The following is a 12733-nucleotide window of genomic DNA, read 5'->3' as shown; positions in this document are numbered from 1 at the left end:
AGGCGACAACAGTAAGCCAAATGGTTTGAATTTATGTACAGCTTTTCTAGTCTTGATGACCTCTCAACGCACTTTACAGTACAGTTTTTTACCATTCGCCCAAACATTCATAGAGTGCATTTATGGGCAGCACTATTTCTATCAGTATGGCAAAGGGATTGAACCGCCGATAATTCCGTTTAAACAACAACCCGCTCCAGCCCCTAATCCACAGCCACCCAAATAAATCAAGCAAGGTACAGGCACAACAAGCTGGTGATGCAATTGGAAATTGTTTGTAGACAAGACCATGACATATAGGTTTGGCCTTCATGGTCTACACTCATCCTTCGAAGGATGCTGCCGCTGAATTGGGACACAGCTATAGTGGAGTATTTTAAGTGACACTTTATATGTATGTCCCCGTTCTCCAGGGAGGAGTCTATCTGTTCCAGCTGGTTGATTACTATGGTGCTAATGGAGCATGCATGTTATTTGTGTCTTTCGTCGAGTGTGTGGCTGTTGGGTGGGCCTTTGGTAAGTGGTATAAGTTCTGTTGTCCTGTATGTTCTTTAGTTTTCAAGTTAAATTCAAAACACACCATAGCACCAAACAGATTCTCAATGCACTTTACGTAGTAAGGTCGAGACCCCACAAAGTTATAGGGAAACCCAACAGTTCCCACAACGAGCAAGCATTGGTGAGTGTGGAGAGAAAAAACTCATTAACTGGAAGAAACCTGTAGCAGAACCAGACTCAATGTGGGCGGCCATTTGCCTCAACCGTTTAGAGTGAGTGGAGAAAATTGAGGAGGAGAGCTGGGTGGAAAAGAGTCTTGTTGACCACTTAAAGGGCAATACAGTACATTTTTGCCATTCACCTATTCACACACATTCAAACAGTACATCTATGTGCAGCATGGACACTTTCGTATGCAAAATGGAGGGAAATAAACCACCAACCTTCACTCTCGCTTAAGAGAGAAAGAGGGGGTGGCTGGAACAATTTTGTAATATTTAAGCTCTGACAGTCTGGTTGTAATAATGATTACAATAATAAAAATCATATTTATGGATGTAATAATAACAGTAATAAAAATAATAATAATAAAAGATATTAAATAATAATTGAGTAGTGTGAGATCCATAACCTGCAGAATGAGGGAGACAATGAGAGAGAAAGAGAGAGATAGAGGGGAAAAGCTATGGGAGTGAAATTTTTTACACCCTATATAGTGCACTATAAATACGAGCAGTGCATCACAGCACAAACTGCAGCAAAGTTTATATCTATATTTATTTCTACATATAAATGTGGTCATTCAATGTGCTTTTACCCTTAAATTATAAATACTATGTAAAATAAATATTTAAAATTAATTGCGGGAATTTCCACTGACTGAAGTTGTTATTGTTGTACATCATAATCCTGCGACAATGAAACACTTACTGGTGCAGAGAGAATGCGTGAAGTAGTGTCCAAAACCGTTTTTCCTTTCACCGATTAGTTCACTATATAATTCTCTACATAGAGGTTCCTATATATATATACAGAGAGATGACACAGATAGAGTCTGTGTCACAGACAAGAGAAACACGGAGACAGAGCCAAAGAGCTAGTATTGCATTCACTTGAAAAAAAAGTTATGTTTTTCTGAGATAATTATCTCGGAAATTCCGAGATAAGTTTTCATTTAAAAAAATAAAAAATAAAAACTTAAGCTTTGTTTTTTTGTTTTTTTCAAGTGAATGCAATACGCTTCCGTTCTAAACTGAGCTCTGGAAGGCCACACAGTGCAGAGCTGCTTCTAGGGCTTGATTTGCCCGGTCCAACTGACCGTTGGTTTGAGGATGGTGTCCTGAGAACACCCCTATCAGAGACTATATCCAGGGGAATGCCGTGGAGGTGGAACACTTGATTGATGAGGAGATCAGCGGTCTCTAATGCAGATAGGAGCTTGGGCCGAGCTACAAAATGAGAGGCTTTAGAGAAACCATCCACTATGGTGAGTAATTGGAAGGGAGTCTGGTTACAAAGTCCAAAGCAATGTGGGACAAGGGTCGACCAGGTACTGGGAATCCTTGGAGCGAGCACATACAGGACAGCGGTGACAAAGGCGTAGGTGTAGTGTCGACACAGGAGAGCGATGGTCCGACTCACACCAGGATGACAGGAAAACCGGGACCTGTAGGCCCACTGCAGTGCTGGGAAACAAACAGGGTCAGGGACAAACAAAAGTTAGCAGGACCATAGACAGGATCAGGGTATGTAATTAGAGCTTTTCTCACCACCGACTCAATTTCCCACAAGAGTGCAGCCACCACCAATGAGGAGGGAAGAGAAGATCCATGAAGACCTCTTCAGGGGAGAACTGACGGGAGAGGTCATCTGGCTTGACATTTCTGAAGCTGGGCCGGTAGGTGAGGGTGCTGAGAGAGGACGACCCCCACCCCTGTGTTAAAAGCATCCAGCTCCACTATGGATTGCCTCTCTGGATCAGGATGGATGAGCACAGGAGCCGTGGTGAAGCGCCACTTCAGCTCTGTTCTCACCTGACCCTGCTCAATAATGTAACCCAGGAAGGAGACTCTCCACATGGAATTGGCATTTTTCAGCAAAGTTTGTTCTCCAAAAGTCTCTGCAGCACCTGCCTGACGTGCACCACATGTTCCTCCGAGGTACGAAAGAAATAGACAAACACTGACTGGTTGAGGAAATCCTGCGGCATGTCATTCACCAGTGCCTGGAAAACCGCTGGGGCATTGATTAGGCCAAATGGCCTGACCAGGTAATCAGTGTACAAGTGGGGTGTTAAAAGTGGTTTTCCACTCGTGTCCCTCATTAATTTGAACCAGGTAGTAGAGGTTGTGGCGGTCCAGCTTGGAGAAGATGGTGGCTCTGTGCAATGGCTCGAATGCCGAGGAGATGAGATGCAGTGGATATTTACTTTTAACAGTATTGAGACCTCGGTAATCGATGCAAGGGCGCAGATTCTTATCATTTTTAGAAACAAAGAAAAATCCGGCACAGACAGGAGAGGAGGAGGGGCGAATAATACCTGCAGCCAGTGATTCACTACTGTGCTTCTCCATTTCTTCTCTCTCAGGTCTGGACAGGTTATAGGGCCAGCTTGAGGGAAGATAAGCACCAGGGAGGAGGTTGATTGCACAATCATATGGGCGATGTGGAGGCAGAGAGAGACCTTTCTGTTTGCTGAATACCTCTTGTAGATCGTGATATTCTGACAGAACAGACAAGAGTTTTGGAGGTTAAGTGGGAGGGGCAGCTGTGCACTCAGAGGGAGATAAGGCAGACCTTTAAACAGAGTAAGGGACAGTGGGGACACCGGTTTTCCTTTGGACCAATCAGACCAAGAACGATGTGATTGAGAGTTGAGGCGGTAGGGTGGAGCTGAATGGACTCACCGTGATTTCCGGAGAGAATGAGTTGTACAGGCTGACAGCGATGGCTAGGAGCTCACCTTTGAGAGCATCCTCCATAGGTGTAGGTTCAAAAACTAAGGAACATAGGCCTAAAAAAGCTCTGCACTTCCCTAATTTCCCAACATAATGTTCCAGAGATGGAACAAGTGGCTCACGTGTCTGAACTGAGGAGGGCGAGAGACGGGAGCAGAAATGGGAGGGGCAGCTGGAGAGCTGAAGCTGGAGTGGGAGCAGAGGTACGTGTGGAGGATTTGATCGTGGTGTCCCATGAGGAAGCCTTGTGAAGCTAGAACGTGGTGGAGACTATGCCTTGCCACAGAGTTTGAACCCCTTATCAGACATGTTCTGTGGAGGAACTCCAGAGAATTGGGTCCAGATTTTCTCCAGAGTTTGCCTTTCACACATGCACAACGTAGCGAGAGGTTCTCAGGAATTGGGAAGAGCAGGATGTGCAGGACATGACGTATAAATCCTCCTGTGGAAACTACAGTGTTTACTATACGTCGAAGATGGTGGGAGACAACATCACTTACTATGTTGCAATGCTTATTTTTGCATTTACAGCAATATTACAAGCAAAAGAGTCAAAAGCGAGATACAGGCAAGCAGAAAGGAGTACAAAACCGCTATACATCATGCATGGATATTACACCAGAAGCAGAAAGCTGCAGTGTTGTGGATCCATGTCCAGCAGCACAGTGACAAAGCCATGGACTGATCAGACATATGTTCTGGTCAAATGTTTTACAGAACTTTGACAATGAGAAGGGTATTTGCCATTTTCTAATGCCCCGATCTACTTTCAAGTGTCTGGTGTGGCTATGTGTGCTGATGCCATTGATGGAAGCCATATTCCTGTTATTGCTCCAAGGGATGATCTCGTTCCTATTACAATAGAGAAGGATGGCATTCCATTATATTTTGCATTAACTGACTGCTCTAAACTACAACTAACACTTTTATCAAACCCCTTACACCTGAGGAATATGTGTAACTTGCACTTCGTGAGAATGCTAATAAGTACTTCCATCAACGTGGCTTTGTGTGCACTTGTTACATGTGTATATACTGTATATACCTATACATATTCCCACTCAATTCAGATCTGGTATTCCAGGTGTGTTATTAATCCTGCAATTATCTCCAACACCCAGTCTTTATGCAGCACGTTTGGTCAACAGGCCTGACAATGGTCATAAACAGGCACACTGCTGCTGAAAGAATGGATACCTATGTATAACATGTGTAAACAAAAGCCCTATGGATGTCAGTATTTAAACATAACAAATACATATCCAAATGCTAATACCTGAGGCCAACCAGACGTGAGGTTACAACAGTGGCTGGGGGTTTGAAAAAAGAGCAGACCTATACTACCAGGATATTAAGTATTGTTTGGTTCAGTGTCTGGTCTGAAAGACCATAAACTCAAACTTACCTGTACTTAAAACCGAGATGTCCATGGCGCCATTTTCTGTTTGGTTCTTGCTATCGCTACCCTTATCACCAAAGGCCTGCAAATCACATTCTCTTTCCAAGTGGACATCTTTGTCGCCGACTTCTTCCTCTCGGACCTTTTATTCCTTGCTGATACACTTTATCCTTTCATAATGTCCTGACCGCACCCACTCGCTAGCTGTAAATCCTGATTAGTATCTACTGTTTTGCATTCACATCCAATTCTCCTGAATTTCTACGCACTTCATACTAGGGGGCCAGGCGGACAATGTTCGCAGATAATTCAGAGGCCCTCACTCAGACATTTTCGTTCATACATGCACTTCGTCCAGAGTTCAGTGCATGTCTGAAAGTAGCAATAGCTACTGCATCACAATGGGAAGAAACTAAAATTACACATCAATAATTCATGTTTTAAACATTGCAATGATCATGTATATTGGGAAATAATAACTGCCCTAACTCATGCACATACCGTATGTTAAACAGAACCTGCGTTATACCCATATGGGTTGGTTTTCAGGTCCTGGGGTTTGGGTGAGCCCTTGAAAACCTTTAACCTTAAAACTTCTTATCCCTGTTTACAGTACAGAAGAGAGACATATACATTTTCCACCTACTGTAACTGTTGCCAAGAAAGCAAATATTTTCCCAGAATGCAACTATTCTTTGAACCACAGTTTATGTATCTGTTATTAGACTCACAAATGGAAAGTACCACTCTGCTGCCTGCAACAAAAGAACAGTGACTTTCTGCAGCAAGTGTTGAACCATGCTTAGCCTTTCCAAGAAAGCATAGGTGGTAAGAATCTTGGTGCCCTTCTTAGACTTAACTTGCACAGGAACAATAGGAAGTTTACAGTCATGATCACCAGCCCCATGAAGACCACCTTAGACCAGGGTGCTGACCCCTAACCCTCTAATATCCTCTCTGCTTGGTCAGAGAGTCTTTTCTCTTTTCTTTTGAAGGAATGTAAAGTATATTTGGAAGTTGGAGACCACATTTTGCACAGGAAATCCATTTTCTGCATTCGTTACTGATGTGTCCAATACACAAGCAGCCGAAACAGACAACCTTTTCCCTCAAGAAGCCTATCTTCTCTTTGTGAGGTCTCTTCTCCAACTCCGGACATGCATCCAATATGTGTCCTCCTCCACGACAAAGACACATCCTTCTTTCAGTTAGAACATGTTCCTTTCTTTTAGTTCCAAGTTGAGTTTTGTTTTCCACAGGGGCTACAGTTGTGGCAAAGTTATTTACTTTAATTCCAGAACGAGACTGCGGAAATTTGTTCAAAACTTTGTTTATTGTCACTGTTGAAGCATTCTGTTGCCAAACATTGGGTCGGTTAGAATTTTCACTTGTCTCTCCAGGAAATTTGTGATGTCACTGAACGTGGCTCTGTTACGCCGCCTCTCCTGCAGCTCACAAGCTACACTTCTCCATTTGTCCCTGAGTTTATAAGGCAATATTCTTATAACTGTCAACATATTGGCAGGAAGATTTAGCTCATGCAAATATTTGATTCCTTCCATGGCGTTACATCAGCTTCTGAGGAAAAGGCTGTTGTCCTGAAGAGCTTTTACATCTTCTGTTTAGATAGGAGGCCATGAAAGAGCTTTGTCCATATTTTCAACAGGTGCGTCAGACCTGATGAAAATGTACTTATTCTGGAGTAATTAGAAATGGTTGTGGCAAAATGGCATAACATCGCCCCCCTAAAATGCAGCAATTCCATCTGGTTTAACCGATCTTCACGAAATTCGGTACACACGTGTATCAAGTCGACGCCACCAGTTAGATTTACGCAACAGGAAGTTGTCCATTTTGGATCAAATTCAGAGAGTGTCATGATGACTCATTGGAGATTAAAACTAACTCAAATTGTGAGTTTTTGTCACACGATGTGACAGTGGCGTGGCGTGAAATTTTGATGATTCGCCATCCAAACACAAGGTTGTTGTATCTTGGACATACATGGTCCAATTGACTCCAAACTGGACATATATTATATGAGTCCCCGCCTGATGACATCTGCCCAGAAATCTTAAAATTAAATTAAAATCACAGTGCCCCCTGGTGGCAACAAGAAATGTCTTGTTTTTTGCATGTCTTACACTTTGACGTACTCCTCGTTCATTGACTGCAACCATGTCAAACTTTGTCTTAAAGGGCCTCAAGACACTGATGATGAAGTCATATGGAAACTTTGAGTTTTCGTCGGACGCCATGTTAGTGGCGTGGCGTCAAATTTCAACGATTTTCCGTGACACATGAAATTGCTGTAACTTCAGTGTACATTGTTCAATCTTCCTCAAACTACATGTGTGTAACAACAGCCCCTGTGAAGACATTGATATGGTTTTAAGGAATTTTTGTACATGTCGCACCATGATTGATCGACATGTACAAAAATCGGTAGGGATGTGTGTCATTTCATTACGAAAGAAAAACTCTCTCAGATAGATATACTAGGATGGTAATTGAGGTTAATGTGTTGTAAGACAGAAAAGCATTTCTTAATTTATTGCAGCAGGATTGGAATTACCAAGCCTGCTATGTTGCAGCTCCTCAAGATTCAATCAACCACTGTTTGACATCCTCATTAAATGCATCACTGTATTTTGCTATGCTGGAAAACCATTCATTTTGTCTTTTATTTCCTGTTGGATTTTTTCCAAAACTTTGTGCATTAAAGGGCCCATATTGTGTAAAATACATTTTCTGGGCTTTAACTATCCGTAATTACTTGAAGGGGGTCAGTAGGGACCCTCAAAGTATGAAAACAGTCACTCCGCTGCCTTTTTCTAAGAAATATGTTATTGAAAACGTCTCGTTTACGGTCAGAGATTGTAAAATGCGCCAGAATGAGACCAGTGATAGGCCTGGTCGTGTGTCACTCAAAGTGCAGTCAGTCAATCAGAGGAGGGGCTCAAGAGGCAGGGGGAAACAGCCTGTTCTGTCTGCAGCTCCAGAGAGAGGCAGAAGAGAGGACATGGAAATACATATTGCAGCCGTTTTTTCGACTTTAAACCACTGATATATCATCTTAGGTGTACCAATACCTGAAATTAAATCCCAGAAAGATGTAAAATATGGGGCCTTTAAAACACATCCACAGACAGAAAAGAAATTCATCCAGCAAACGTCATTCCCCACATAGCAGCAGAGCAGCAGCAAATTCAGAGACAGAGCGATGATTCACAATTTCACCTTGGAGATAAATTGAGCAATCATATTTATGTCGATGCGCATAGTCAATCAATCCTCAATCAATCCGGCACTTATCCCCAATGAACAGCAGTCAATATGCAACTGGCATTCCTTCCATAAATGCCAACCGTAAGCTTACCTTATTGTGGTTCGTTCAGAGGCTGAGGTTGGGCCTAATAGTTTGAATGACACACTAATCAAAAAATTCACTGAAAACCGGAAAAATGCCTTTCAACTTTTAAAGAAAAAAGATGATCAACTTATTGGGACATGCCCAAACTCATAGATTAAAGCAATCACAGTTATCAAGCTGAAAATAGTGTAACGGTCAACAAAAAATACGACGTCCCCACTCACAACAGGTGCTCATATAAACTATAATCCCTGCCCATATCCCATGCTACCTACTTCCTGCCAAATTAGTATGATCACAAATAAACAGTAAATAACAAATAATCCAAATAAAACCCCCAATACAAAACCATTACACCTTGTATGATAACCAAAATAATAATATTCTTCTTAGACTTATTCATGGATCCTAAACTGTTATATTACTAACTATGTTTTATCCTTCAGGTGCTGAACGGATCTGTGATGCAGTTGAGGAGATGACAGGACAGAGGCCATGGTTTATTTTCATACTGTGTTGGCGTTACTTTACCCCACTGATCTGCATGGTGAGTTACACACTGAATATAGCAAAGAAGACAACTACAGTGGTTGCTGTCAAGCAAGAGCGTCAAACCTGTTTCCAAATTTTTCAACATTTCAGAAACGCCATGTTATGTTTTGAGACCTCTCATCTGTATTGACAGCATCATTCCCCTCACCCCCTTTACCTCAACATCAACACTGCAACATTAATATCCCTAATATATCTCCTTAAACAACAAAGCACTGCTCATCCATGACATCATCAATGACAGGAAAATTGATTTTCTCTGCCAAACAGAGCAGTGGCAAAACCAACTGGACTTTCTCACACTTAACCAAGCCACACACCCAGGTTACGTTTTTATTCAAAATGGGCAGGTTGGTGGTTGAATGTGTCACCTTCTTTCTGGCTGGGTCCGCACAGCTCCAGGTTGTCCTTATCTACCGCCTCCCACAAAGCCTCCACCACCTTCATATCTGAAGGTGGTGACAGAACATAATTGATTAATGTTTTCCGCCGTTTTCCCAAGGCTGAATAATTATAACCACCACTGTTCCAGGACAGATGCTCATTACAGGTTAGGTCGTCCTGTATGTGTCAGAGTCTCTGTCGGGGTCTGCTTCCTCCTCACTCCCCCTCTGACCTGCGCTCACTTTACACTTTAACAATAAACACTGAACTGACCACTGTAACTATAATACTAAAGCACAAGTTTTTGTACCATTTCGCTGCGGTCTCTGGGCTGAAATATTTAAATTTAACTTCACCTGACACGAGTTCACTGTAGTTACAGTTTTAAAGTAAAAGTACTTGTTTGACTGTTTGACTGACTATTATATTATTTTATTAAGCTATATGACACCATTAAATCATCAATACTGGAGCAGCTGTGTAAGCAGCAAGTGAAGCTACAATAAAATACATTATAAACAGTTTTAAATACATTAGATATATTGTGAGAGCTTATTTCTCTCTTTGATTTGTGCTGAGATAGATCATGAAAGCATTTGAGAACTTCAGAGGGAAAAAGCTTTTAACAACTCAGACATTTGAAAAAACTAAATTTATGTTCATTTTCATTTTTTCTAGTCTATTGTTTGAAATCTTCATTTTAAAAGGAACTAAAGCTGTCAAATAAATGTAATGCAGTATAAAATACAATAATGCTCTCTGAAATGTATCAGAGTAGAAGTATGAATGTATCAGTAGAAGTATGAAGTAGTATAAAGTGTTAAAGTATTTTTATTGTTATTATTATGTTTTTACAAGAAACAGCATTAAATCTGAAAGATGTGAAAAATGTGTACTTTCAAACAACTTGGAGATTTCATGGTAGTTCAGTGTGTCTGTCCAGAGAATTTTAATTTTTTGTGTGTATTTTACCTTTAGGTTTGCTTCATCTGTTCCTTTGTGGACTATCAGCCCCTGACATTTGGTAACTATGTGTATCCAGACTGGGCCCACTATCTGGGCTGGGCCATAGCCCTCTCCTCCATAGTTATAATACCCATCTGGGCTATTGGCAAGATTTGCCTCACCAAGGGCTCCCTCAGACAGGTAACAGCGCCGATACATCCGGCCTTCTCTTTCATTCTGCTTTAGTTTTCATATTTTTTTTCAGAACAGCATGTATATGCAGTATATTAATTTGATAATAATTCTGTTTGTGTAACTGTCAAATTTTCTGTCCCCAACAGCGTCTGTTGGTCCTGTGGCATCCTGTTAGTGACCATGTTGGTCACAAGATAACAGACATGAATGAAACAGAGTTGACACCAGTATCAGCTCCTCTCCCTGACATGTTGGGTATTTTTTAAAAGGCTGCCAAAACAAAAGCACATCAGATAATCGGTGAAAGTACTTTGCATGATACTATGAAAACATCCAAACATTCTTATATATCTTAACATGATTGTTCTTTACATGTGTGAGCCTGATGTGCAATCATGCAACATTATGCAGCTATAAGTTGTAATTCTTTACCATTCTGACACTGCTTGTGTAAGTGAAAACTCTTCTTTATAGTGTTATATATTATTTACTCATCTGCTACATTTTGTGTTATGGTAGTTATACACACAATTTCCATGGCAACCCTGTGGAGTTTTTTGTTGTTTCTATTCTGTATTACTCAGAAAAACTCACTGTATGAACCCTAGATGTTTAGAAAACATGTATAAAAGTTAATTCCTTCTTCATGAAACCTTTTGAGTTTGTGTAACATGGTTTGCATTTTGGTACCACTCTTCTTTTCTTTTCACAAGTTGTAGGACAGTTTCCACCACCAGTAGTTTATTAGCGGAACAGCGTTACACTATCAGCAGGACTGTTTACTGTTGCCTCATGGAACCCAGGCTCCTCCTGTCCTCCTTCTGTCTCTGTCTTACATCATCATTGACCCAGCTGTCAGACTGCAGACTGTTGCTGATCCATGTTACATACATGTAACAAAATGGCTGAGGGGGTAGAGCGGTTGTCTTACCAGAAGATCCCCATCTGCATGCTGAAGTGTCCTTGGGCAAGATACTGAACCCCGAATCCCCCTCATAGAAAAAAGAGCTGCCCATAGATGCACTCTATGAATATGTGTGTGAATGGCAATGAACTGTTGTGTAAAGTGGACTGGTCATCAAGACTAGAAAGGAGTTATATAAATACAGACCATTCATTTACATACGTAAATAGCTAAGTTAAAATGCATGAGGGTCACTGACATGAGTCTCAAGGAATAAAGACTCATGTTAACCAACTGCAGTCTAATAACGAGGGGTTTGAGTCGGCTGGACTTTTTGCTTTTAGGCCGGGTAACAGGCTAGTTGGTTTGCTGAATTCTTACAGGTGGTTGGTTAATTTTGAATAATATTTACACTATTTTTGAACTGGAAACTCAAGTCTCAAGAACTTGTGCACTTATTGGGTAGTTATTCTCTGGTAGTTATTCTCTGGGTAAAATTCCCTGAGTGGCGTTCTTGTAGTCTGGGTCTATCTGCCTTGTTTACATGGGCATAACATTTATATATTTTGTTTTTATTTTGTGTGGACAGTAAATGTATTTAAATATTTAACATTATTCATATTAATGTGCAATAATAACAACTCACACAGTTTTAATCAAACACTCACAGAAACTGAACACACCACTGCACACTCGCTCACATTGGGCCTCATTTACAAACAGTGCATACGTGCAAATCTGAGATTCATCGATAAGTTCTTCCCTAAATTTGTCCGCAGAGTACGAACAAATTTAGAACTTTCTCAGACCATGCGTCCGCACAAATGATGAAGGACTGGCTGTCCTGGAAAATGTAAACACACACCCTTTTAACAAAATGAATAATATTTTAAAACTCAATTAAAAGTCTTTAATAGACAACAATTTAATTTACTAATGCATTGACCAAATGTATTAAATAACCATGAAATTGATGCCCTTTCATCCTCATCATTTATTGTCATAATTAAAATAGTATATATAAATAGAGTATATGAGAATGTTCATATTGAAATGTAACAGTTTTGGCTTTTGTTAAATAGTTTATTGACCTAATAGACTGTATTCACCTGAAGTGTCTCCACTTAAGTACAGTACATTACATCACATTAGCTAATAGCACACACATACACACACACCCTTGGCAGTGCCATAGCACTGAAGCGCATTACTCCGCTGGTCAACAAGTGACTCTGCTCCGCGCTGCTTCTTAATCTGCGGGGAGAACTTCTGTCTGCAGGAGTGTGTGTGTGTGTGTGTGTGTGTGTGTGTGTGTGTTCACGTCTCTGTCCCTCCTCACACTTGAACTGATAATCACATGCAATTATTTTTAATCGATGTCGTATTATTACTCTGGATCGTTCCGATAACTTTAACCCTGATGTGCTGACTGTGCGTGTCACGTCACATCTCGTGTTGTGTAGCATGTCTCATAAACTCTAGAGAATCAAACAAACACAAAGTAAACGTCAGTCCTGTACGTGTCC

General features: G+C 41.0%; 1 protein-coding gene across 1 annotated transcript in view; it reads left to right on the top strand.

The window, feature by feature from the left end:
- LOC117766884 (sodium- and chloride-dependent GABA transporter 2-like) overlaps positions 1 to 10732 on the top strand; it is a 33811-nt gene extending 23079 nt beyond the window's left edge. The window contains exons 11-14 of the mRNA XM_034594303.1: positions 414 to 516; positions 8674 to 8774; positions 10142 to 10309; positions 10450 to 10732. Coding sequence (XP_034450194.1) covers positions 414 to 516; positions 8674 to 8774; positions 10142 to 10309; positions 10450 to 10569 — 492 coding nt within the window. The 3' untranslated portion in view covers positions 10570 to 10732. The remainder of the gene's footprint in view (positions 1 to 413; positions 517 to 8673; positions 8775 to 10141; positions 10310 to 10449) is intronic.
- The last annotated feature ends 2001 nt before the right edge of the window (positions 10733 to 12733 follow it).

This window comes from Hippoglossus hippoglossus, chromosome 8, assembly GCF_009819705.1.
Source record: "Hippoglossus hippoglossus isolate fHipHip1 chromosome 8, fHipHip1.pri, whole genome shotgun sequence".
NCBI lineage: Eukaryota > Metazoa > Chordata > Actinopteri > Pleuronectiformes > Pleuronectidae > Hippoglossus > Hippoglossus hippoglossus.
Note: the sequence above shows the minus strand (reverse complement) of the source record. Positions and strands in the feature narration are given on the sequence as shown.